Raw genomic sequence first — 27,875 nt, 5'->3', positions numbered from 1 at the left:
CTCTATGTCCAGGGAAGCCACACAGTTCGAACGAAACGTGTAAATTTCTGAGACATATAACGCACATAATTGGAGCGTGGAATATCATGTATATTTACATGATATGTCATGTAAACTTCAATTATATGTCATGTAATCCAGCAGGATTCTGAGTGCTTACATGACATATAACACATTTTTACATGATTTCAGACTCCAATTTACATGACGTCATGTTTACATCGCATGAATGAAGTTTACATGACGTGTAATCTTCATTTTTTTTAACTGTGCAAGGAAATTTCCATTAGGAAAAGATCCTGGACCGACCGGGTTTCGAACCCTACCCTGTCTACCTTCAGCATGGCTTTGCGTTGTAGCCGCGGACTCTAACCAATCGGCTAAGGAAGGCCGTTATATATCTCTTACATAATTACGTTAATTCTAAAAAAGGGAAATCTTGCATATAATCATTAGTACTAATAATGCGAATGTTTAACTTGAAGACAACAATATAGTGTCATGCCAAAAATCATGGTTATTATAGGTGACATTATATGACAATAATATGCTGGTAGTGTGACGCCAAGAAAAGCGTTACGTTCCTTCTCCGAGTCTTCTCAATTTAATGTAGTGAAAACAGTTTTTTTGCCTCTTCTGCCAACAATTTACAATGATTTTTCAACAATTTGTATCAGTCACATATGTAAGCATTGCTGAAAGCACCTTGAAAATATTTGAAATTCATCGAGATTGAAAAGTAAAATTTGGTTTCAAAGTATATATAACAGTCAAGCTTCAATTTTACATAGCATAGTATTCAGCATTCAGCATAGTATTCAGCAGCCTGGCGTGTATTTTTTTAATGGAAATATTTACATCTACAATTCCAATAACTAATAGAACAGCAAGAATCCACAAAACTGCATTTTATTGGAAGCAGGTCCCATTCTTCCAGTCATTAAATTGACCGAATAAGTATAAAGAATAGCCTATGATTCAAAGAAGGGAAAATGTATGATGGGAGTATTAAAAGCAATAATGACATTAATTACTGAATAAGTATGTCTCGGAAGAAGAAAAAATTGCTAATTAAAACATTAGCAGCACAAACTCCAATAGTTTTGCCGTCAGTATACCTATAAAGAACAGCCTTCAATTTAAAGAAGGGATAATCTCTGATGAAAAATTTGCCAATAATATGTGTACAACCAAACTCAAAAGATGAGTAGCAATTACAGCGTCGTTCTTATTCTTGGCATTACGACCCAATCCAAGTTCTTAGCTTAGTGTTCTAGGAGCACTTCCACAGTTATTACCCAAATGTTTGCTTTGTCAAAGCGGCCATTTTGCATTCTCATTTGTGCACGATACATGAGCACGATTATACTTCATCGCCAAGGATCCTGGAGTCATAGAAGTTACCACATAGCTAATAATTTAGAGGCAATTTATAGCATTTTCATGCTCAAGTTTTGTTCTAGAAATTGACCTCAAAGGATTCACAAGTATGGGACGACTGCAGGGCAATCACATTTCAAAGGACACATTTTTGATCTTTGAAGCCCTTCACAATTACCAAAAAAGTCAGCTCACTTTTCACACAAACAATTTCAATTTTGATTTTGGAAATTATGCCTATCGTCCATTATGCCTAAGGTCCATTATGCCAAACATCCATTATGCCAAACGTCCATTATGCCTAACGTATTTATGCTTAACGTCGTGCACCCAATTGAATAGGGAAGATGCACCGGTATTCTCTATAGTACCATTATTCACCACTCCATTATAATCTGGAGTTAACGATCGTTTAACGATGCAAATAAAAGCTAACATTTTAGTGTTTATCAAATCACTTTAAAATTATTCTAAGAAACTTTAGAATTTGTTAGGAAAATGAAAGAAATAAAATCATTTCCTTACAATGTTAGCTTCCTTGCATCTCATTTCGCCATGGTGTTCCTGAATTTGCCACCTCCCATTAGAAATCTAAATAGGTGGCGAATTCAAGAATTAAAATTAACTTTTACGTCCCCGGTCCCCGACAAGGCATTTTCAAAGAACTGTCATTTCGTCAATTTCAATTCGATATTTTGATAAATGGAGAATGCTGAATTCGGAATCATACCAGAGATATTCCGGGTTGTACTGGAGCCACAACGGTGCCAAATTTGAGAAATGTGATTATTTTTTTTATTTCAATCACAACGCCGAAGTTTTAATTTGAAACCTATGAAAAGTGTTGATTGCGATCATTTCAACATAATTCAAATTAGTTGTCCATTTCGGAACACCGTCGCCTGTTCCGCCAGGAATGGGGACATTTCCGTTTCATGTCAAAAACATACCGTGCGACGTCTCAATCTGCATGAATTCGAAGGAACTCGTCCATAAATGAAGAATACCACCGGTACTAACAGATGTGGCCACTCTAGAGCTCCTGACACAGGTTCCACGAGGGCCTCTTTGGGGACATTTCCGTTTTATGTTCAAAACATACCGTGTGAGATCTCAATCTTCATGGATTCGAAAGAGTATAAAATTAACTTGGTATCAACTGATGTAGTCACTCCCAGAGTACCTGGCACAGGTTCCGCTAGGGCCTCTTTGAGGACATTTTCGTTTTATGTTCAAAACATACCGTGCAACGTCTCAATCTTCGTGAATTCGAAAGAATATGTCAAATCGACACCAACAAAATAAAATAATCCGTATACAAGTCCTAAAGTATTTAAGTTAAGTTTCACGGTTGCTTCAGATAGAAAATATCGATACTTTGTAACCCTAGACATCAGAAAACTGAAGCTAATGTCACCCTGGAGGGTCATATAAGCGTATTCCTTTTGAGAGTACATCAACTACTATACGGTACGTACCATGGCAAAACAATAACAATACGAAGGCATTAGAATGTGATACATCTATATAAATAAAAATGGAATGGTGTTTGTATGTCACGAAATGGCTTACGAACGGGTCAACGGATTTGAATAATTATTTCTCAGTTTTGTTCGTCAAGGGTTCCGACGCGTTTGTGTGTAAAAAAAATCCCAGGATATTCACCGGGAAAGTTGAAAAAACGAGCGCGAACTAAACTGTCATTTTATATGGGACGATCAACAGCCTACTTGATGGCAAGACGAAGTTTGGCGGGACCACTAGTAAGTAATAAAGTAAAAAGCAAAACAATGCAATAAAACTTTGTTATGACACTAAGCGTCGGCCCAACGTTCAGGGTGGGTGTAAGCATTTATTAAATTAATTGATACAACATTTTTTGTAGGAAAAACAAGTGTAAAAATGTCTTAATCTACTCTTGTTGACCGTTGTACATTCGACTCTGATTGAACAGGGATTGATTTGTTAAAATTTTATATCGCTCGGGCTACTAAAAAGCTCTTTCCCAAGTTGATGAAATTGAATCAGTCTTAAGGTGAAGATGTATCGAAGCCAAAGTTCAAATTTTCAAAAGCACGGATCTGGAGAACCAAACATCCTTTTAAACTGAAAACTTAATCGATTGGTCACTAGCTGGTGATGACTAATCAATTAGATTTTCAGCTCAAATCGGTGTTTGGTTCTCCAGATCTCCGTGCTCTTGAAAATTTGAACTTTGGCTTCGATTCATCTTCACCTTAACATCAATATTTGGGAATGTTTTACGTCGATAGTGGAATCTCATTTTTTTTAATTTTTCGTAAAAACAAACTCGATTAACATAAAACAGTTATTCATAAGTCCAATGATCAATTAAAAAAAAAAAACCGTTGTACAATATTTAGTAACATTAGCACTATACAAGAGCATTACAATTTAATTGAATAAACGCATCAAAATAAGATTGTGGGTTACTTTCACATATAAAAATGTAACTGAAAAACGAATCTGAAAAGGAACCTCACATTTTTTTATATATTCCATGTATCAGGTTTTCAAGCATAACTGTGTTAAAATCTGACTGCCATCAATTGGATGACGTAACTGTTTATTTATCGGTGCACAGTAAATCCATATAAATTATTTAGCATTTTATGTTGTATTGATATACTGCAGAAAAGTCGTTCAAGCTCATTAATGCAAATATTGGCAGTAGTGCTTCTGCAGGAACATTCACCCTCTCAGACTTTGCTCAAGTTCCCAGACAGGACACCTTCCCCACCCATGAAAAAAATAAACCCGAAAGGATACAAAAGCGTCCATGCAGAGTTTGTTGGCTTCGTTAGCACCGGGCTGCGTTCAGGTTGCGAGGTCGAAAACTTACCCCGACTACATTCCAATGTATGCTAATACCTGGCATTGTGCTCCCTGCACGTAGTACGTGAAATATCAGAACCGTTTTTTTAGACGGATGGATTGTTGAAATGCTCCAATATGGGTGCCATCATCCCGCCTCTTTCCGCAGGACTGGATTATCGGATTTTCGATTCGCATGATTGATCGGAACAGATTTATTTCCTGTTGACAGTTTGCGAATCGAATCCTGAATAATCAATACAAATTACTTTTCCCTTGATAACTATTATCTACAAACTCGTTTCCCGCAGGAAGGAAATAGAGTAAGGTGGGGCAAAAGCTTCCGCTTAGTTCTCTTCCATGTTTTACTGCACTATTTGACAAAACTTTAAAAAGGAATTTAATTACACAGAATAAAGTACCTTGAATGCTAGACATGATATGTGCGGAATACTTGAGAAGCGCGGTTGAATTATGAGAATATTGAGAATATGTCTCACTTATCGCACTCTGCAATAATCGTGATCCGTAACAACTCAAGAGAGCCTGTGTATCATCTTCTACTAAAACTCTGATCAGATCTGGAGGGAAAACAGCTCATGATAAAACCTATTTAAACAAGCTCCAAACCTGGGGGATACTATTACTATTTAATGTTCGGGGGATCGTATGCTAGTAAAATAAAACACCTACCCCCAATGATGAGTAAAAGAGAAAAATCAGTTTTCTCATCGCTTTCTCTTTGGAGCTCTCGTTCGCTGCTGTTATTTATCAAGCTTGTTACAACATGCGGAACATTGCCGATCATGGATCGATACAGATGGGATGTTTTTCTTCGCTTGCTTCGATCGAGCTTCGAAAGCAGTTGAGAACGAAGAATTCTCCAATGCCTGATAGGGATACATTCTCACAGAGGACTGTTACAGGATCTTGATTTCACAGAATCCTAACCTAGATTATCGCCGAATATGGGACATATTTCTCATAGATTACTGGACAGGGTTTTAGCATAATTCTAGGAAGAATTCTTATTGAATCTTGGACAGCATCATCACAAATTCTTGTGCTGGATTTTATAATGAATCTTGAGAGCGAAACAGGTTCGATTTGTTTTCGTCGATTTTATCTTTTCGAACTTTCGCCCCAATATGGACAACAAACGATACAATAACAATTTTAACATCAAAAGCAGCAATAAAAGGCCATAACTCTTCCTAATCTTTATCGATTATTTTTATACTTTTTTAGAGTGTAAGTCTCTGAGTTGAATTCGAATCACCGTAACATTTACATCAGTTTTTTTTGCAATTGTGTTAGAAATGTTAGAATTAAATTTTTGCCCCACTTTACTCTAATTGGTTTTGCGTATCCTCGTTTCGTTGCAGATGCGCGTCTTCAACCAGGAATACAAACCGATGCCGGAACTGAACGAAGCACTTTCTTACCGGGAGGGGTATGCCAAGCAGCAGGAGTCTTAATAAGATCACCGCCTAGATACGACCATATATCGCTGTTGTTGTTATTAATAACAAGATCTTGAAAACAAGTGTTGCGCTTTGGTAATACATATAGAGTCATATAGCTTCAATTAACTAGCATGAGCACATCCGTCGTTTTACAACATCATCCTATCCGCACGCGCTTATCGCTTCAGCAGCTGAAGTAAGAATGCACAGCAGAATGCCGCACGAGAACTATCGTTACTTAAGGTGAAACATCTCGGAATCCAAAGACGGCCGACTTATGACACTACTCGCGATTTTGAAGTCACTAAATATAAGAAATTGTGAGTCAACGAAGCTGAACTTCTTATTTTAAGTTTGTCAATGGTGTCTGTTGCTTCTTTCGCGAGATTTGTGTGTTTAGATACATAATTGACGTTGGATTCTATAATGTATCACCTTAAAACGCTCCGCTCGTGGGCTTCGATTTGCTGCAGCAGCAGCCAGCGTTAGATGTTTCAAACCAATAAATTATTATACCTCGTAGTGTTTAGTCGCTGTTAGTAAAGTTAGCAAGCAGAGTGCAAAATATAATACAGCTCAGAGCTCAGTAGTCGGTCTCACTCTCGATTCGTGATCTAAGCGAATCGTGACCTGGTGAGATTAGAGAAGCACCCGTCTTGGTTCGTCGTTCGTTCTTCTTTATGGTGGGTCCCACTATAGATGACATAGCCTTTCCCGTGCTCGTCACTTTGCCAGCTACCTAGTTAGTTCATGTTTTAATCCAATTTCTTGCGTTCGAGGTCGATATTGGAATTTATGATGTAACGTAGACGTTACATAAAACGCGATTCCCGACCAACCGACCGGCGACGGCCCGGGGAAGTTAATTGATTCTAGAGTTCTGTCATATTTCAAATATGCGGGGGAGGTGACTTAGGCTAATTGGATGATAGTAAAGGGGGTTACAGCGCTATAACTTTGGTAATCGCATGGCTTTCGATTTTTTGCCGGATTTGCGTGAGGATCAACGTGCGGTAGTGGCTTTCTAATGGATTACAACTACAACGCAGAATACAAGATTAGGTAGTAAAACGTGACAGTCGGTTGGGTAACGTGAAAATGGAGTTCATACAGAACGATCAATATGCGAATTTGTGAATACTTGTGATACCAAATAACTTTCTGTGGATGCTACTGAAATATAACAGCTTCGTGGCATAATGGAAAGAAAGTATCATTCTTTGTATTTTTCACGATTTTCTCCAGATATTTGATCAGAATTTAATTCAGGTTTGAGTTTCTTTAAGTAATATTTCTTCAGGAGTTGACCCATCCAGTTATCTTATCACTGAATTCCCAATGGATTTCTTCAAGATTTTTGTCAGGATACCTTCAAAAACTTAACCACAAATTTTCCAAGAGTACCTTTAGAATTTATTGTAGAGGTTCCCCTAGAGATTTCTCCAGAGATTCATTCAGGAGTTTCTCTGAAGGATCAATCAGACATTTCGCAAGAAAGTAATCTGCCTTCTCCGACTTCATTCTTGAATTACCACTAAGATTTACGTTAAGGATTAGATTTCAAGTAATAATAACTAAGGATATCTTCCAAAAATATACCAGATACCTCAGAAAGTTTCATTGGATTCCCTTTGAAATGTTCGTTCTGAATTTCTTTAAGATTTCAACCAGAAATTTATCTAACACCTTCAGAAATTGTTCCAAAGATTCATCCCAATATTTTTTCAGGAGTTCCTTAACGGGTTTTTTTTTTCAGAAGTTTTGCAAAACAAAACTCCCCAGATAAATCATTAATAACCGGTTTCTTCACCACCGCTTATGCCTTAAACCTGATTTAATCGTGTGGGTAAACGTGGTTTACGGCGTAACCGAAGGTGAAGAAATCGGCCCTAAGTGTTTTTTTTTTCTATAATATTGTCATTGAAATTGTTTGGACATTATTGGAACTCTTGGATGCAGTACGGGAGGTTTTTCTGAAAGAAATCCTAAAGTAATCATTGATGATACTCTTGCAAGAGAAAACTTAACTCCTTCTTTCAGGAGAAATATTCGGGGGATTTCTTAGACGAGTAATCTGTAGTTTTCATTATGGGACAATTTGACTTGCTATTTTTTCCTACTTGCATTTGAAATGTTTGACGATATAAAAGTTTATTTTTTGCTGCTTGGGAGAATTATTGAAGGAATTCAAGGAATCCTTATGAAAATGACTGAAATAATCACTGATGATAAAAATATCCATGGGTATCAGGTATCAGAAGGCCGGCTCCAAAGGCACGTTCCCCACCAGTTGGGAGATTTGTGCCATCGCCATATTTGAGCCTATTTCATCATCTACCCGATGGGAGAGGAAAGGGAAGGGAAAGATGGGAGGAAATAGGAGTGGGTCCCTTGAAGAGGGAAGATCGCATAAGCGAAATGAGAGCATGTAGCTCCATACCACAATGGGTTCGAACAGCGCCCTAAAAAGGGCACTGCAAAACGCGTGAGCGTAAAGAGAGCCTATAGCTCATTACCACAGCGGGTTAAGAATAACAGGATGTCCTGAAGATTCAGGCTTCTGTATTCAGTTTCACTTATTAAGTGTTTACCAAGTAATTGGAATCGCATTTGCGCAAAAACTGGACAGTTACATATCAGGTGATACGAAGTTCCATAATCGGAGTCACAACTATCACACACAAATGAGTCAGCACGCTGAATATTTGCCATGTGATAGTTGAGTCGGCAGTGGCCTGTCAACGCTCTGACCAAGAGACTGCAATTCTGCTTTGACAGATTTGTTAAATACTTCGCCACCTTTGGAGATGGCTCAGTAATATACAATTTTGTTTGACGACACGACTCCAAACTATTCCAATATTGCTTGTGCTGAGTTGCCGCCCAAGAGTTTATCTGAAGCTTCACCCAGCACTTCGAAATTGGAATAGCCGGCTCAGGGCCAATGAAGTCATGCGATGCTCCATCGCGAGCTAGCTCATCAGCCAATTCATTTCCAGCGATGGAAGAATGGCCAGGTACCCATACAAGGTTTACAGAGTTGACTGAATTCAGTTCCTCAATTTGAGTTCGACATGCGATAACAAGCTTCGACCTTGAGTTGGCCGAAGCGAGAGCTTTTATAGCAGCCTGACTATCTGAACAGAAGTATATGACTTTACCCATTACGCGCTGTTGAAGTGCTGATTGCACTCCACACATAAGAGCAAATATTTCCGCCTGAAAAACGGTGCAGTTTCTACCAAGTGAGTAAAACTGATTCAGCCTTAGCTCACGAGAATATACTCCTGCACCAGCTCTACCTTCAAGAAGGGAGCCATCAGTGTAACATACTATATTGTTTGATATACTTCTTTCCAAATAGCCAGACGTCCACTCTTCCCGTGAAGGGAATTGTGTGGTAAATGTCCTGTAAGGAAAGTTACAAGCAATTGTGAGATCACTTGGAGCAAGGACAATTTTGTCCCAATTCACCAAAAGTGGAAACAACGAAGTGTGTGTAGATCTACGATTCACTGGATTTTTCTCCAGTAGATCCAGTACCCATAAACGGTAAGAGCAAGAAAGTGCTTCTTGTTTAAGATATATGTGTAGTGGCGCAACGTCGAAAAGGGCCTCGAGCGCTGCTGTGGGAGTTGTAGAGAACGCACCAGACATCGCCATCAAGCACATCCTTTGGAGATGGCCCAATTTTGATTGGATTGTTCTCACTTCGCCCTTTTGCCACCACACAAGACATCCATATGCCAATATTGGTCGAACAACTGTTGTGTAAATCCATTTGATATATTTGGGTTTGAGGCCCCAAGTTTTACCAAAGGTTCGCCGGCATTGACCGAAGGCCATGCAAGCTTTTTTGACTCTGAAATCAATGTGAGGTGTCCATGAAAGTTTGGAATCTAGAATGACTCCGACATACTTTACTTGATCAGTCACATTAATCTCAGTGCCAAAAAGACGTAAAGGTCGAATTCCATCGCGGTTTCGTCTTTCCGTAAAAAGAACAATAGATGTTTTATTCGGGTTAACCGAAAGGCCATATTGGCGACACCAACTCTCGACTACCTGAAGAGCACTTTGCATCAGGTCGAATAGGGTGCTTATGCACATACCAACTATCAGAGCTAGATAGTCGTCGGCAAATCCATAAGTTGGAAAACCGCAATTATTGAGTTGCCTCAATAGCGTATCTGCTACGAGATTCCACAAAAGTGGTGACAAGACTCCCCCTTGGGGGCATCCGCAAACACTCAATTTTCGAATCGCTGATTGACGCAATGTCGAGAAGAGATGTCGGTTTTTGAGCATTTGATGAATCCAATTGGTAATCATTGTAGGTAGCCCATGGTTTCGTGCGGCTTCCAATATGGCATCGAAAGACACGTTATCAAAGGCACCCTCAATATCCAAGAAAACACCCAAGCACGATTGCTTCTGAGCGAATGCTTTCTCGATATCGTATACAACTTTGTGTAAAAGAGTCACAGTGGACTTTCCAGATTGGTAAGCATGTTGATTCACATGAAGAGGCATGTTTGCCAAATAAACATCACGGATGTGATGATCGATAATCCGTTCCAGACATTTCAGAAGAAAAGAGGTCAGACTGATTGGTCTAAAACTCTTCGCTTCCTCATACGACGCACGTCCTCCTTTTGGGATAAACTTTACAGTAATATCACGCCAGGATTTGGGAATGTACCCGGTAGCAAAACTGCTTACAAGTAGCTTTTTCAAAACATGTTTGATAAACTCAAATCCCTTTTGGAGCAGAACAGGATAAATCCCATCCGCTCCTGGAGATTTGAAAGGAGCAAAACTATTAAGTGCCCATTGAATCGATTCAGTAGTTACGATACTGCGAGCCGAGGCCAGAGACTCGTAACTACATGAAAAGACATTTGATTCATCCGTAGATGCTATGTCCACACATCCGGGGAAGTGTGTATTGAATAAACATTCTAAAACTTCTTCATCGGAAGAAGTAAAGTCACCATTAGGTAAGCGAATTTCGTTCACTTGGAAATCCTTAGATTTTGCAAGAATTTTGTTCAACCGACTGACTTCACTCAAACTGGAAACATTTGTACAAAGGTTTTTCCAGCCGGATCGTTCAGCAGAACGAAGAGCCTTCTTGTAAGCCTTGCGAGCTGACTTGAACGACTCTGATCCAGCTGAACGGCGTCTGTTCCAACTCCTTCTACATTGTTTCCTGAGTCTAGTCAGATCGGAATTCCACCATGGGGTCCCTCTTGTAGTCTTTACAGACCGCAGAGGACATGCTTCTTCAAAAGCTTCCATAATGTAGGATGTTGTAGTATCAACGGCATCATCCAGATCACTTGGATTTTCAATGGACGGAGAATATCCATGAAATTTGGTCGCAACCAATTCAATGTAGAGTTCCCAGTTTGTTGACCGGGGATTCCTAAAACGCAAAGTCTGCGCAGTTACATTTGAATGTTCAAAGAAGATGTAGCGATGATCAGATAATGATTCCTCATCTGATACATGCCAATTCGTCAACTCGTGACTGATTCTATTCGAGCAGAGCGTTATGTCTAACACTTCTTCTCTATTAGAAACCATGAAGGTTGGGCGATTGCCTATGTTAAGTAATCCAAGGTCTGTACTACTTAAGTATTCCATCAGACTGGAGCCTCTCAAATTGATATCCGAGCTGCCCCAGATGATGTGATGAGCATTGGCATCACTGCCCACAATCAGCGGAAGGCCTTTTGTTACGCAGTGTACGACAACTCGTTTGAAGTCATCCGTTGGGGATGGTTCATCATGTGGTAAATATACCGAACAATAGACGTATTTCCTGTTGAGGTCACCAACAGAAACATCGATTGTGACAGCACATACATCTCTGGTAGTTAACTCAGAAATGAGTGTAGCAACGATTGCTTTATTAACGAGCACGCATGCGCGGGGCATGGAGCGCGAGTTTGCCATTTCAAGCTTGCTAAAAGTAGCAAAAACTGGGTCCACAAGGTTACCTAGATAGAAGTTCCCTCTACGAAAGTAGGGTTCTTGAACTAGCGCCACTTGGGCTGCACCATTTTGCATGAGTCTGCAAAGATTGATCGTTGCTGTTCTTTTATGCTGAAGATTGATCTGAGCTAACCTAACCGTAGCCACTACCCAAACTAGGCAGGATTAAGCTTTTTGCAATCTCAGCACGAAAAAGACCAGCAACGAAAAAACCAGATCGGTATCTATTTAAAGTCGCCAAAGGCGAAAGAGCACAGAATACACTGTGTAAAACGCATAATGCGAATCCATATAGGTGATAATTTAAATTAAATGTCAACATATTCATAATCCCACCCTTATTAAGCCTCAAGATAGAGACTGAAGAAGGGCAGCCGATTATCTCGGAGAAACACAAGGTCACCTGCACCATTGCTCCGGGTAGCACAGGAAGGACTCAATACTGTGGAGGGCGCCCTGGTACCCCACAGGCTCCGTTTGCGGTTAGGTTTTATTTAGACCCCCCTAACCATTCATTCTTAGGCACGGTACGCATCACACCATAAATTAGGGGTCACCTGTGAGGTGGACTTTTACCACCGGAACAGGCAATCCGTAGTGTTAATTCTTAGCCAGTTGAAACAACCGCTACCGACACTACGCGGCTATCTAGGCTGCTCGGGAAAAGGAGGTTAATATTGATGATTAACTCCTGACGTGCCCAAGCAGCCACTCAAATCATTAATAACCGGTTTCTTCACCACCGCTTATGCCTTAAACCTGATTTAATCGTGTGGGTAAACGTGGTTTACGGCGTAACCGAAGGTGAAGAAATCGGCCCTAAGTGTTTTTTTTTTCTATAATATTGTCATTGAAATTGTTTGGACATTATTGGAACTCTTGGATGCAGTACGGGAGGTTTTTCTGAAAGAAATCCTAAAGTAATCATTGATGATACTCTTGCAAGAGAAAACTTAACTCCTTCTTTCAGGAGAAATATTCGGGGGATTTCTTAGACGAGTAATCTGTAGTTTTCATTATGGGACAATTTGACTTGCTATTTTTTCCTACTTGCATTTGAAATGTTTGACGATATAAAAGTTTATTTTTTGCTGCTTGGGAGAATTATTGAAGGAATTCAAGGAATCCTTATGAAAATGACTGAAATAATCACTGATGATAAAAATATCCATGGGAGTTCTGTTAGATATTCTAGAAAGATTTCCTGGAAGAATTTCAAAACGTTTTTTTTTTTTCAACCCTGGAATAAAACTAGTGAATTTACCAAGAAAAAATCCTGGAGGAATTATTGAAAGATATCCTATACGAGTAACTACTGGTGAAATCGTTGGATAAATTACTGGAAGAATCCTTGTAGGAAATTCTGTTAGCATCCTTGGGAGAATGGGATTTTTTTAAGTTTCCATAGATGTTCTTATGAAAATTCAACAAGATATTTCATGTTGATATTTTCCAGGAATTCTTCCTGTATGTTCAAAATGTTTGTTAAGGAATTCTCTCCGGATTTTATCTTGAGATACCTCCATATATTACTCCGTCGATTTCTACAGGGCTTCATCCAAGGATAATTCCTCCATCAAATTCCAAAGAAATCTTCAAGAAATTTATCCAGAATTATTTCCGGGAATTGATCCAGGGAAATGCCCATGAACTAATGGATGAATCGGAGGGGCCGTGAATGTATTCCGAAAGGCCGAAATTCCAGAGGAATCACTGAATTCCTGATTTTCATTCTTGCGAAATCTTTAAATAAATTCCTAAAAACACAGTAGAGGAGTCCCGTAGAAGTCTCTGAAGCCTCTATGAATTGCATCAAGATTATCTGCAAAAATTTTGACAAGAATTATTGCAAAAAATCTAATCAATGGATTGTTTTTTTTTAGAATTCAATTTGGAATATTTTGGTGGCCCAAATAGCTGTAGCGGTAAACGCGCAGTTATTCAGCAAGACCATTCTGCAGGTCGTGGTTTCGAACCCCACCAGTCGAAGTAATCCCTGAGGACACTTTGGAGTAATCTGAAAAAGTTCCAGAATAATATTTAGATGAATAACTGAAGGGATGCCTAGAGAAGTCATTGAATGTATGCCTGAACTAATCATTGGAGAATCCATGATGCACTAATTCAGATGTTTTTCAAAAATGTCTCTTAGGTTCCCAAAATTTATTCTGGAATTGATGCATTGATGCAATGCAGTGATGATGGTTTGTTGGATTTTCTTGGTATTTGCTACAAGATTCAGAACTTCTTCAGTAACACAACCTGTCTAAGAAAATGCCCAGAAATCACTTCAGAGGTTCTTCCAAGATTTTTATAAGGATTTTTTTTAAGTTTCTATACATATTCTTACCGAAATTTAGCAATACATTTCATGATTTTTTCCAGGAATTCTTCATGTAACTTTAAAAATTTTGTTAAGGATTTCTCAAAGGATTTTATCTTAAGATACCTCCATGAATTACTTCGTTGATTTCTCCAGAGCTTTCTCCTAGGATAATTCATCCATAAAATCCCAAATAAATCTTCAAGGGATGGGGGAATCTACGGGGCAGTAAATATATGCTGGAAGGCCTTTGGAGAAATCACTGAATTCCTGAAGCTCTTTCTCGAGGAATGAATGAATTTCTGATAATGGGGACGGGCCTGGTGTAGTGGTTAAAACTCACACCTCTCACGCCAAGGCTCAGGGATTGAATCCCATCCCAGATATAGTCACTTTTACCTAAACAGTTATGGTGCCGACTTCCTTCGGAAGGGAAAGTACACCCGTTGGTCCTGAAATGAACTAGCCCAGAGCTAAAAATCTCGATAATAATGATAGAAAAAAATCTTGAAAACCTTGTGAAAGAATCACGCAGGAATCTCTGGAGTCTCTATGATTTGCTTCAAGATTCTCTGCAGAAATGTTTACGAGAATTATTGCAAAAATTACAATCGATGTGATAACTCAAGGATTTTTTTTTTTCAAGAATTTAATTACTGTGGAATTTTTTTGTGAAGAAAATAGCTGTAGCGATAAAAGCGCAGTTATTCAGCATGAACATGCTGAGGGTCGTGGGTTCGAATCCCACCAGTCGAGGATTTTCCGGGTTGAGAATTTACTCGTCTTCTAAGAGCATAGAATATCTTCGCACTTGCCACACGATAGACGAGTGCCAAAATGGTCAATTGGCAAATAAAGCTCCCAGTTAGTTAGTAAAGGAAGTGTTCATAAGAACACTCAACTAAGAGGCTCTGTGGCAATCAAATCGATTGAAACAGAAGTCTCGGGAAGAATTTTTAGAAGAAAATAGAATTTATCGAGGAATATCTACCAGAATTCCATAATAATTCCTTTCGTAAGAAATTTTTTGGAGAAATTGTAAGTATCCTGCAGTAAAATCACGTCAATAGATTGACGTGGGTTTCAATTACCGGAAAAAGTAATTTCACCCAATTTTGCCATGCTTCATTTCTGTAATCATTCACTGAATGGATTACGCTAATAGTCAGAGACTGTAAAAGAGCTTCCCTGCCAGCCGTGACTAGATAATACAAACATATTTAGGCACGCAATCGAATTTGAATGGAAACTAATTAGAGCAGGATTTTCCGGAACCACCAATCTCTTCGGTTTCTGTTTGTTTTTATAGCTTGCGGCAAATATAAGCTGCCGGTGTTTGGTTCCCAGAAAAGCGTCTGTTCTATTATTTTTTGGATTTTTGGATTTATGGCGTGACTTAAACGTTGTTGTTGGGGAATAGATAAATCGAGCATTGTTTTCAGTTTGGCAAACGATCCAGGACTTTCATTTTGTAATTCGTTTGCCAATTTCTTACGTTGCTAAGATTACTGTCGGTGACGTGAAAGATCGACCAAATAAATCCATTTTCACAGATTCCACCCAGATTGATACCACGAGTAATGCGAACCAATCCCACTAAATCAACACCGCATGAAAACAGTTGATTAGCAACCGGATCGAAAAAAAAACTAATGGCTCTGGCAGTTGTTACGGTCGATAAACTCAATCTCTGGACGGGCTACTTACCTAAAAGTAGTTCCATGCAATCTATATCGGCACCAAGAAACAGAGAAAAGAGAACAAGAGAGGACAAAGTTTTATAATTGTATCTTCTTGCAGTGGGCAAAGGCAAGGATGGTGTAGATTTTGATGGGAAAGTACACAGCAAAAAGTAAATTGTAATATCACGTCGTTTTCGATGCACATCACTCGCGTCGTAATGATCACGTAAAATTACATTTGAATCATTGTAACTACGTAGATCGATCAATTACTTCGTTTCATACAGGTTTGTACAACCATTTGAATGTAATTTTACGCAAGATTCGCGACGCGAGTGATGTGCATCGAAAACGACGTGATATTACAATTTATTTTTTGCTGTGTAGATGCTTTATCATGAACGTTATACAACTAGAGGTTAGTACGGATGGTTTTTGTGCACATGGCTGACAGGTAGGCAAGCAGTGTTATAGTATTATAGTAGAGAATAGGTAAGTTGTCACTTGTCTATCAATTAAAAACTCTATATAACAAACGACAATCAGGAGCAGTGCAACTTTCAGAGGTGAAATACATTGCAAGGCTGGAGTACATAAACATACCGTTTCCATCACCAACGTCCAACACGACATGTACGTGTAGATGGTTTCTAGTTCTACTTTATGTTTTCTAGAGCAGAAAGCTGTGGTTAGTTACTCCACCCGTGAGAAAGCATCTGGCTACAGAGGAGCGAAATCTCGAACGAATGAAAATTTAAGCATCACATGTATTGGACAAAATGCACGTTTGTTAATTAAGCGTTAATTACACTCGGTGGAAAAGTTTTCCATTCGCTTCGGATTCCAATGTGCTTGCTGCTATTGGCAAAACAATCATGCATCACGTGCTCCAATCAGGTTGAAGCAGCAAAGAACTATAAATAGAACTCAACACAAATGAACAGATAATGCAGAGGGATAAAGGGAGCTTTAAGAGCTCAAGAAGCATTAAGTATACCACCGCCAAGGTCTAGGTTCTAACTACATACCACCCCAAATTGGTCCTTTCCACCGAAAAGAGAGGAAATAAAGATACACGTGAGGATATCCCATCCCGAAACCCCTTTTTACGAGTGTAATCTCACATTGATTCTCGTTTTTGGTATCCCAAACCGAGGGATCCCACGGTGAAGGCGACTGTTAGCAATCTTGGACGGTGTCGCTCTATCACTATCTGCAATCGAAACGGACAAACCAGGGAATCCCAAACCACGAAGTCTTCATTTTTAGTTTTTGGACAATCCGATTGACGTCTCTCTAATTTTTGTTTGCTTTCATCGAACAAATTTCAGTCATTGGTACTATTTTAAAAATTAAATTCATTACAAATAATTGGGTGTTCTGTGCTAGGCAATACTATCACCCTTATTTGGTAAAACAAAATTAAGCTATTATAGAATTCTGTTAACAACATATTACAGTTTATTTGCCGTAACAGTTCATTTTTTTTTTCCTGGTGTCATAACAAGAAAGTTTGCGAGTTTTTTTTTCGCAATATATGTAAGTTGATAATATTTTATTTTACTTTTTCAATATAAGAATTGGCTTTGAGGCTTCTTCTAAATGTAAAATAATTTTCGAAAAAGCTCATATCCAGAGTCCAATTGTAAAATTTTATTTCATAAAGTTTGTTTCTCGTTTGCAAAAACGTTCCTTCATTATTTTTTTCTCCATCTAGCCTATCTTCATAGTAGGTTCGCAAATGCGACTAAATTTTGTTTGCAAAGAATTATTAACATCAAGATTACTACTGATGTATCGATTTTTTATATGTATTCCATTCAGCTCTTGATTTTCGAACATAAATTAAATGAAAGTTCAAAGGTATGGCAAGAATTTCGATCGAATTCAAAACTAAAACTATTGGTGGTGGCTTTAAGATATTTTTTTTTATATCATAATCTTCTACTTGATCATCATACGAAGCATTAACGAACTGTATATTGAAAACCTCAGCATCCAATTTTGTATCAAGAGTAATGTGCTGAAAAAGGTTCGAAACCCCTGTCATGGATTATTATTTCCTATGTGAGCATACATACAGTTTATTATGAACAGGTAATTGCAAGATTTTCTATATCGAAAGAAAGCAGCTTCGTGTATTCACCTGGACGGTCAGGCAGGACCAACACTCGTTACCTTCAGTCAGTGCTTCGCAACCGCTCTCTATTCAAAAGCTTGGCTCCCAGGCATGGGTAATTCAGATCGACGACGACGAGGGGGTGGATTTGCAAAACAGCAGGAGAAAAATCGATCGATTTTTCCATTCGAAGAATTCAATGGCTGCAGCAGTGCCGTCGTATAACCCCAACTACCAACGTACGGAAGCCATACACATTCGCACGTACCGAACCATCATTTGCGAGGGTATGCGCGTTTTGTGGGAAGTAACCCGATCGGAAAGGTATAACAAAACTGGAACACTATTATAATTACTGTTGATATTTCTATCAATATTGATGCGTGTTTTGCAAACTTTGCATTGACATCTACCAAACCACATTTTATTAACGACCCGTCACTGACCCAACTTTTATCCGATGTCAATCTGATGTTGGTCTGATATCGGTTAGGATTTAATCCGACTCGGACCCGACATCTTTCTGAATCAGAAATAGTTGTAAAAATGTAGAACTGCTTCGATTTAAACCAGTCCCTCACTCATATGCATTAATAGCCTCATTTATAGAGGCACCGGCCAAAGTGGACATGTCGCAGACCTGAGTTCAACTCCCATCGTGGTTTGGTTTTTAAAAAGCCGGTTTTTTTCTTTTATAATATTATAAACAGGGTTGGGAAAAATTCAGAAATTTACTCTACAGTAGCCAAGCAGAGACAATCAGTCTGCGAAGCCAGTGAAACTCACGCCCATCGCTGCTGTAGGTAAAAAGCATTGAAAATTGCAAAATATCCGTTGCTAAGGGCAACCCAAAATTACTGTGGAAAAATGTTCTATTTCCCGCTTCATTTCCCGCATTTAGAGCCTTCAATGACACTACCGATTTAGGAAATTCATGGACCCAACATAGACTACTTGATGAGATTCACGTTTTTGAACTACTGTACTAGGAAGAGCCACGTGATTCGCGAAATTCAAGCCTACTACTATTACCATTCCCAGCACTGATCATAAAAATAGAATAACACTCCTAATAATAATACATCTTCTTCTTCTTGGCATTACGTCCTTACTGTTCTTATGAGGACTTCCACAGTTATGAACTGAGAACTTTCTTTGCCAAACTTGCAATTTTCGCATTCGTATATTGTGTGACAGGTACGATTATACTCTATGCCCAGGGGAGTCAAGGAATTTTTCATTACGAAAAGATCCTGGACCGACCGGGAATCGAACCCAGAAAACTTCAGCATGGCTGTGCTTTGTAGCCCCGGACTCTAACCACTCGGCTAAGGAAGGCCCCAATAACAATACATCAAAAATGAATTAAAAGGTATTCTATTTAATTTTTACATTTAACAAACGTTTTAAAATTTTGTAATGATCGCAACTATATCAGTTAAAATTTTACAGGCAGTGTATATTTTACTATATTTTTTATTATTTGAACGCCTCATCAGCTTTTTTACAACACACTCTGTTACATTTTTTGAATGAATAACACAAGTTGTTAAAATTTTGTTTAGCGCTTCAGATCGGGAATTAACGACGTGAGCCAGGGATATTGAAATGCTGCTACTGCTGATGCGAGGGTTCGTGGGAATCTGCCCCACTCTGTGCTATTGATTGACAGTGGGGATTCAATCAACACCTTCCTGACCCCTCCCCCCTCGAACTAAGTCGTAAATGAGGGCCCGAGGCGGTCTGTAGAGTGTGATCCAGCCAGCAAGTGATCCATCAAAGCAGTGGAGAATCTGGGGCGGAACTACTTTGCTGCTCTTCGCGAGTGTCGGTTCCGAGTAGAACACAAATGTTGCAAATGAATGGAAGAGTTCAATTTCAGAGTTACTGCGCTGAAATGCAACAACCCAATGATGGAGTGGGACCGGGGTTATCTTTAATTCATGGGTGCTTCCTTGCTGTCGGTTGCCGATATGGCATGTGTAAGAGCATGAAAGCAGAAGAGTGTTTACCTAAAATATGTGTACATGCGAAAGAGGCAAGCGTTGCTTTATCCAGAATTGGAAGTTTAGACGGATATGTAAGCACACTCACTTTATGCCAAAGCTTCCTTGCTTTCAGAAACACAATTTTAATGTGCCATGCGTAGCAATGATGCCTTGTGGTAACATCCATGGTTATGGACGAAAACCATAATTAGGGTTAGCAATTTGCGGTACGTCCTAGGATTTTCATGTTTAAGTTCACGAATTTGTGTATGATATACAAAATGGCAACTTTGACAGAGTAAGCAACAACCTCTACTAACCCAGACAACCAAAATGTACGCATAATGAAATCATGTGGAGGCTTTGTATGTGCAAAATTTCACTTATAAGATGTCGCGAAAAGGTTTTCTACGTATAAAAGTGGAGGCGATATACGTGCATATTTTATGTGATGAATAATAGCATTCAATGCGACAGTAAAAATTTTCTACCGAATTAACCTGTGTTCTTATGCGACTAAACGTATAATAACAAATGTTTACTTGACAGCTGCTACGGATTGATTCGACTTACTTTGTACGAGTATACGGGACGAAACAAAATGTACAAATGAACTCCAAAAACAAGCGTTTTATGCGAGAAAACTCATCAATCTGACGATTTTATCCACCGTGTTTTGCGGATTTCATGTAATTTGTATGAATTAACGAGTTATTACGTGAACATTCATGCGACTTCTGGTTGTCTGGGGAGTTGCTGGAACATTACGCAAAGAAATCTTCTAACGGCTAATGAAATGAACCCTATAAGAGTTTTTCGACATTTTTTTAAAGAATTACTGAGGGGATCATTGGAGGATTAGCAAGCATAAAAAGAGCAGGAGGTTATGGAGCTATCCATGTGGATTTTGAAGAAAATCAAATGAAGTCCTGCTAGAATGTTAGAGATACCACTTAGATCTCAGAAATAATCCCTAAGAATAATCTATGGAAAATTTCTCGAAGATTTCCTGGAATATGTTTTGAAGACATACCTAGAAAAAATCTGTAAAAATGTTTTCAGAAGAATCTATTGAGATTCCTTAAATAGTCAGAGAAGAATTCTTTGAACCTCGGAAAGAATCTCTGGATATGGCCATTTGGGGTAACCTTGCCTGATTGCCTCTTATCTACAGATCAGCTATAAAATTGTTGATTAAAACCATTATTTTGGAATGCACTGATGAGTGTTGATGGCCAAAGAATCTATTTCAGAACGGCCAAAGGGGACAAAATCAGAAGATCTTTCGACTAATAAGTTTTCCATAGAGTTAAGCGAACACGTGATTTAAATACACATTGCCAAATACCGGTTTTATAAGAGTTTTGTACACAAAACATTTGATGCTTACAAAATATGTGCTTCAGCATTTAGCTATTTGCTCTCAGCAAGGTAGCTCACATTTCAAGCGAGTGTACAGGTCTGCCATTTTTTCAAATGCCAATAAAGTCTGCGTCATCCGCGAACCAAACCAACTGACTGGATCTGTTGGAAACAAGATCTCACAACTGGATCCTGACTCTAAGCCTTTTTGGAGATTATCTAGAAGTTTGAAAAAAAAAACATCAAAACCCGATATTGAGTTTGGAATACAAAATATTATCAACCAATAACGAAAATCCTCAAGCAGTTGGAAACAAGATCACACAACTGGATCCTGACTCTAAGCCTTTTCAGAGATTATCTAGAATTTTGAAAAAGCATCAAAAAGCCAATTTCGGTCTGGAGGTAGGAATACAAAATATTATCAACCAATAACTAAAATCCTCAAGCATTCTATATAAGCGCGCGTAATTTAAATATAGACCTCTATAGTCCAACTGAAATTCAAGTTGCTCATGGTATCGAAAACATTATCATGCAAGATAATGTTCTCGATAGTTCTGAGGGAACTGATTTGGAAAAAGTGAGAACTATTTATAATTAAAATATTCGCAAATAGAAAATATGGAAGCACCTGGCCATGATGATTTTTTTACTCCATTTTTTTTTTACTCGATATACACAAATCCAGTGCAACTGCGATCCAAGGGACCATCGAGGTATCAGAAAAACATATTCAACAGAAAGAAAATTAGTTTTATTTTGAGCTTGAGCATGAGCTTGATTGGCCGCCCGTGGATGCTACTCCAGTATCGCCAGATCAGCTGCACTTACACAAGAAACCAACCGAATGACTGCTTGGGACTAACAGGCATCCTCAGTGTATAAGTGCTGGTGATCTTCTATTTTAAGCGACAATGGTGCCTGCCACGTCAGAATGCAGACCAATGTGGGGAAGGGGGAGGGATTGATGATGCATTATACTGGCTTCCACGTAGATCGTATATACCACTGCATCTAAGCCAGTTCATGCGGGAGTGTATGGATTGGGGGAAAGGCATGGCAGAGAGGTTTGCTTTTGTGGTTAGCAGACTGCCTATGTATCAGGCGTAAGAAAAGGCATGCGCGTGGAAGAATGGAAGCGTTAGGGAAACGGTTTCTCGTCCGTCTCTGGTTCTAGCGTTTGCTATGAACGAATAGTTTGAGTGTGATAGGTTAAGAATGGAAGATAGAAGCAAGTGAGAGGTATACAACTACAAAGTACGAGGAAAGGGACTGGCCTGGGAGCCGTTCGCGCAAATGTGTTGTATCCATGAATGTTACTTGTATTACGTATGTCAAACAGGAGCTAATGTACGAATACATGACAGATTTTTTTGAAATATTGTGAGTTTACATCATAAGCAAAGCATATTTCAAGGTTTCCAGAGAAGTGCCAGGTCAATTGCTCATAATTGTTCGCATTAGTTAGAAAACATCAAAGTTGCAGTTACTGGTTTTCCTACTTTGTTCTACAATATTTCCGGCCCACATCATATCACAATCATTGCTAGGGGTAACTAAATCTCAACATCTTACGTTGCTTCCCTTCTGTATCACCTACGCATCTTCAACAAATGACCATCTCCCACACCATCCCCATCATCATCATTGGTGATCACCCCCTTGGGCGGAATTGGGTTTCCATTGGGTCCTGACTGCGTTTTCAGCACTTTATCGCTCTCATCTACTCCTTCTCTCGAGAAGGGAGCACACTGTCGGACAGGAAGAAGAATCCCACTGGACCAGAAAAACCAGTATCCCACCCACTAGGTACATACCTATGTCAGAAGCGACATAATTGAGTTTCATATTAAGTCACGTGTTCTGAAGAAACTCATTATGGGTCTAGAAAGGGTAGTGGAGCAACAACAACAACAACACATGAGATCATCAGTTGATAGCCAAACCTTCTACCGAACGGACGCGTTTCTTTTGCTTTGCTCGTTTCTCGCATAACAATAGTGGCAATGAATCCGGATCGACCGAACACAATTGTTGTGGATTTCAGTGTGCTTCCAATCCGACCTGAAGCCGCAAAGGTGCATAAGTTTATTATGGAAGAACTGAAATTGCAGTTATCGGAGGTGAAGCAAATTCAGTTCCATCACATCCGAAAATGCGTTTTCATCGAGTTGACCAGTATTGAAGCTGCTTGTCGGTATGAAACCGAACATAATTTAACGCACTTTTTTTGGTGCGGTGACAAGAAATTTGCGATCCACGTCTATGTTGATAGTGGAATAACGGTAGTCCGAGTGCAAGATCTCCCTCCTTCTGTGGACAACGCCACCGTGCATAATTACATGCAACAATTTGGTACGGTAACTTCCATCACAAAGGAACGCTGGAAGCACTACTTCCCCGGAGTGCTCAATGGTGTGCGAGTTCTGCACATCAGGCTGCGACAACCAATACCTTCGTACATCACAATAAACGGATTTCAAACCTCTTGTGTGTACAATGGCCAAAAACCAACGTGCCGGCTGTGTGGCAAAGCCGCCCATCCTAAGCAGAAATGCTTGGAAACGGTTGCCGCACCAAGCGCAAAAACAACACTACCTACACCAGCACCACTATCGACTGAATCAACACTTCGTCCCTCCGACTTTCCACCGCTTACCGACGATCAAGCGCCATCATCCCCCGATACGTTCGGGAAAATAATAGCTCGAGCTAGACGATCTCTTGCTGAAGAAGAAGGCACCAAACTTATGGACAACACGCACTACGACTCTACCGACAATTCATCATCATCCAGCGCCGGCACAATTGACGATTGTATAGGATCGGCAAAGCGACGGCTGTCAGCTCGAAAAGCGAATGAGAAGAAAAAAGTTTGTTCGGACCAGTGTTCTTCCAACGCAGATCCTTTGGTGTAATTTGATTACCTGATTATTAATAAAAACGGGAAGGGATTTTTATTGTGGGAATTCTTTATAAAAAGCAGTTCGGCTCCGTAAAGCTAAAAATGGCGGTTGAGCCTTTCAAATAAACGAAATAAAAAAAAAAAAAAAAAAAAACACATGAGATCCTTTGATGGGATTAAACAGGACTCTGTTTGATAGATTGAAAAAGCTAACAGATAATCATTCAAACAGAGTTGGCACATCGATATGATGAAATGATGTCAAACTCATAACGGAAAAACATCATCTACATGAACATTACACAGCGAAACGAGTTATTGTACCAAGCACCAAAATACCACTATCTGATAAATTTTAGGTCCGTTTTTAAAAATGTCAAATGCGTCTGGTTTTCGAAAAATTATTGATTTGGAACATTGTATCTGGCCATATAAAAGAAATGAGGAATTTTGTATGAAGACTGCAAGCACTTTCAAAAATTTGAATCAATCGATATTGAATCGATAGTGAATCGATAAAACTTAAAACAACCGTGAAGACCTGTAGCACAAAATTGTGACTTGCTAGAATATTTCTAAGAGCGTCAATCGATTCAACGCAAATTTTTTTGGAGACACATAATTTGATCTTCGAGACGCGCGAGAAGACTATTTTCCCTCCGCTGTGTTATTTTTTTAGTCAGATTAAAAGCCAAGCGTGCACAACGATTTTCTTCCAAATTCTAGAAACCACTTGACAAATCCAATCCCAATAGCTCTGTGGAACTTGTCCATTGAAAGTTACACCTATTTCATGGTGGAAAGTTCCTTTTTTCCTAAGAACCCACGAATCCGCCGTCAGCCAGAGAGCTGAACAAACTTTCCTTCGAAACACACAGTTCCAGTAATCCGACATTCTCAAAAAAAAAAAAAACATTTCAAAGGCTGGCATAAGTATTCAGTGTTTCTTTGACTACCAACAACGTAAGCCTGCGAAAACACAAAGAACTTACTTTGAAACCCCCTGTCCCTGACTCTGCACCGGCATCCTCCTCACACGAGGTGAACGATTTAAAAAGCTCTCCGTACGTAACAAACGCGGTGAAACATCTCGGGCTCAGAGGCTTCGTCGTCCCACTCTCTTTCATTTGATTATGAACTCTACTCTCTGACGTTCACGATTTCGTTTCTTTCATAACTTTTATTCTCCACTTTTGAATCACATTCAACCTTGAATGTTCCTGCGTTACTCCCCCGGGTCTTCCTTCCGGTTGAAACTTTTATCCGCAACTGGACTCCTCCACAGGGTGGGCGGGTTCCATCCACTTCCGCCGCCGCTTTTGCGAAGCAACTCGAAAAAATAAATCCCAGCTCTTTCACTTTTGAATGCACCTATTCTGTTGTCATCGTCATTGAACGGGATAAGTTACACAACTCCCCCATCAGGATAACGAGTCTAGGTTCCGTAGCTTTTCGAGCGCATACACACTTCAGCATACACACACATTATCCTACTGAGAAGCGGATCTTAAGCAGAAAGGACGGCTGTGTTGTTATCATATGGGTATTTATACGTTCCGACCGCACATAGTGTCATAGCGATGGACAAGGGCGGAGCCAGGATTTTCATCCAGCAAGGAGGGTAAGCGATCTCAAAAGTTCTTTCGTGAATTTCACACAAAAACGATCATTGGTGACCTTTGGTTTATATATATGAAGATTTCATACAGTTCCTCCATGAAATTTCTAAGATAGATTCCATCAAAACATCAACCAGGAATAACTTTTTAATACCTCCAGATATACCTCAAACAGTTTTTCAAAGTCAGTGGTCACCAGTGATGGAAAGTGAGGAACATATCTGCTGAACCGGAATGAAAACAAAACAAAAACTACCGAGCATCAGAGTGCTGATTTACTCGCATATGTCGTGCTCGCGAGTAAACGAAGCAAAAGTGAATCGTGAACGTGTTCGGAGCAGTTCAGAGTCAATTGCGCTTCTACAAAAAATTAAATATTTCCCCTAAAAATTAAAATATTTTACTAAAGGTCTTTGTCTACAAACTTGGAGTTTACTGTAGATTTGATGGATATACAATCGATTTGTCTGTCAAAACCATAATAAATCACACCTTGTTCGGTTACTTGCGAGTAAATGTTCGCGAACTTTTTGCCATTTCTTTTGGGTATATTCTTCCCAGTAGGCGGGTACAAACTTACTTACACCAAGCCTGTTCGCGAGTCTATCATGTTTGTTTTGCGTTGGGTAACACTCGTGAGGTGCTTCGTGATGCGAACATTTCCACCACTGGTGGTCACCAACCTGCGGCTCTCGAGAAGATTTTGAATGGATCGCTAATTGGTTTTAAAAATTGATAAGATGGAATGGTGATACATTTGCCTGAGTTTTTTCAGGTTTAGAAGTTCCCATTCAATTGTGGTCATCAGCTCAACAACAGATCTGAAGTCTATCTGACGCTAAGATTATTAAGGTCTAAAAGTTTTCTTGAATATGAAAGACAAGCTGGTGGAACGCCTTCAAAATTTGTACAAATCTTTAAATACTAACAATGACTCTTAGATTGGACTTTGGCATCAACAACAGAATATACACTTAAAATTAAGGAAATAATTAAAATTTAAAGAAGATGTTTAAGGTCTTTTTCTTCGTAAGAGTAAGTAAAATGCAAGTTTTTTTCTAAGATGCACTATAGTCCATGTTGAGTTTATAGATACTTTTGAATATTACAAATGTATGTAATTTCAGATGCTTTTTTCTTTAACGCGTTCAAAAGAGGTTTTATCGGTGCCCAAGTAACCAAATAATATTTTAATTCTATTATACTGCTGACATGCCCCATATTAGCTGTATAACAGAGTTATAAGCCCAAAAAAGCGAATTTGCGGTCTAGTGGTTACTTGGGTGGTGTCTTCGGATGAACTTTTTTTTTTATGTGGAAATAGTGAAAATTTCGAACTTTTGCCGACTCGTCAATAAATCACCAAGCAACTTTTAAGAAATTTCACAAGGATCTAACCAATGAGCTGTCAACATCTGCCAAATATTAGGTAGAAAATGCCGATAATTTCCTTCGGATATTTCGGGGTCTTAGAAACAATAGTAGTTGAATTTCCAGGCAGCCAGTGAGGTTAAGTTGTGTTTGTATTTGTAGACAACTTTATATTACAATTGGTCGGCGTTAAGTCAGAGTGGACCAAGTGACATTTTTCATATTTTGAGAAAAATGGGTTTAAAGTCTAACCCTCTGTAATTTTTTAACTCGTTTAAATTTTGGTTCAGTATTTCTACACATCTTTGTGTTAATTTCAAACAATATAATGCGAAGTGATAATCATAAAAAATCATAATCCAAACCTCTGATGCAACGATTTTTTGATGGACTATGTGTACTTGGTTCACTCTGACTGAACCAAAGACCACCGTTCAGTGAGTTGGTTCACTCTGACTGAACAATTTCTTGGAAAATAACAATCAGTTAATGTTTGCGTCGTTAAACTGGGTGCATATCTCTAAGATAACAGGTTATCAAGATCCATCGACACCAGTATTCAACATTATTTAATAATTCATATAGTCAATACCGAAATAAGTGGCATTATGATATTCAACAGAAATATTCAAATATGCGTTCAGTCAGAGTGGACCATGTGAAAATTTTGAGTACAGACCAAAATATACTAGTCCATTAAGCTGGTCCTAGGGCATTCCATACATACACCATAGAACTATCATAAACTTCTATCGGACTCTGAAATTGACTCAAAAAATGCAAGAATCAATCAATTTATTGCTTTTTAACACTTGGTCCACT

General features: G+C 39.0%; 2 protein-coding genes across 3 annotated transcripts in view; one reads left to right on the top strand and one right to left on the bottom strand.

Annotated features, from left to right (window-relative positions):
- LOC5567396 overlaps positions 1-6,331 on the top strand; it is a 126,064-nt gene extending 119,733 nt beyond the window's left edge. Inside the window, exon 6 of the mRNA XM_001651730.2 lies at positions 5,601-6,331. Coding sequence (XP_001651780.1) covers positions 5,601-5,693 — 93 coding nt within the window. The 3' untranslated portion in view covers positions 5,694-6,331. The remainder of the gene's footprint in view (positions 1-5,600) is intronic.
- The window catches only part of LOC5567380 (RNA-binding protein Musashi homolog 2), a 190,939-nt gene that overhangs the window by 105,426 nt on the left and 57,638 nt on the right, over positions 1-27,875 (bottom strand). For both annotated transcript variants that reach the window (XM_021853082.1, XM_021853084.1), the window contains exon 3: positions 15,712-15,732. In XM_021853082.1, coding sequence (XP_021708774.1) covers positions 15,712-15,732 — 21 coding nt within the window. The remainder of the gene's footprint in view (positions 1-15,711; positions 15,733-27,875) is intronic.

The sequence above is a fragment of the Aedes aegypti genome, chromosome 3 (genome assembly GCF_002204515.2).
Source record: "Aedes aegypti strain LVP_AGWG chromosome 3, AaegL5.0 Primary Assembly, whole genome shotgun sequence".
Taxonomy (NCBI): Eukaryota; Metazoa; Arthropoda; class Insecta; order Diptera; family Culicidae; genus Aedes; species Aedes aegypti.
This window is presented reverse-complemented; position numbering and strand designations above follow the sequence as displayed.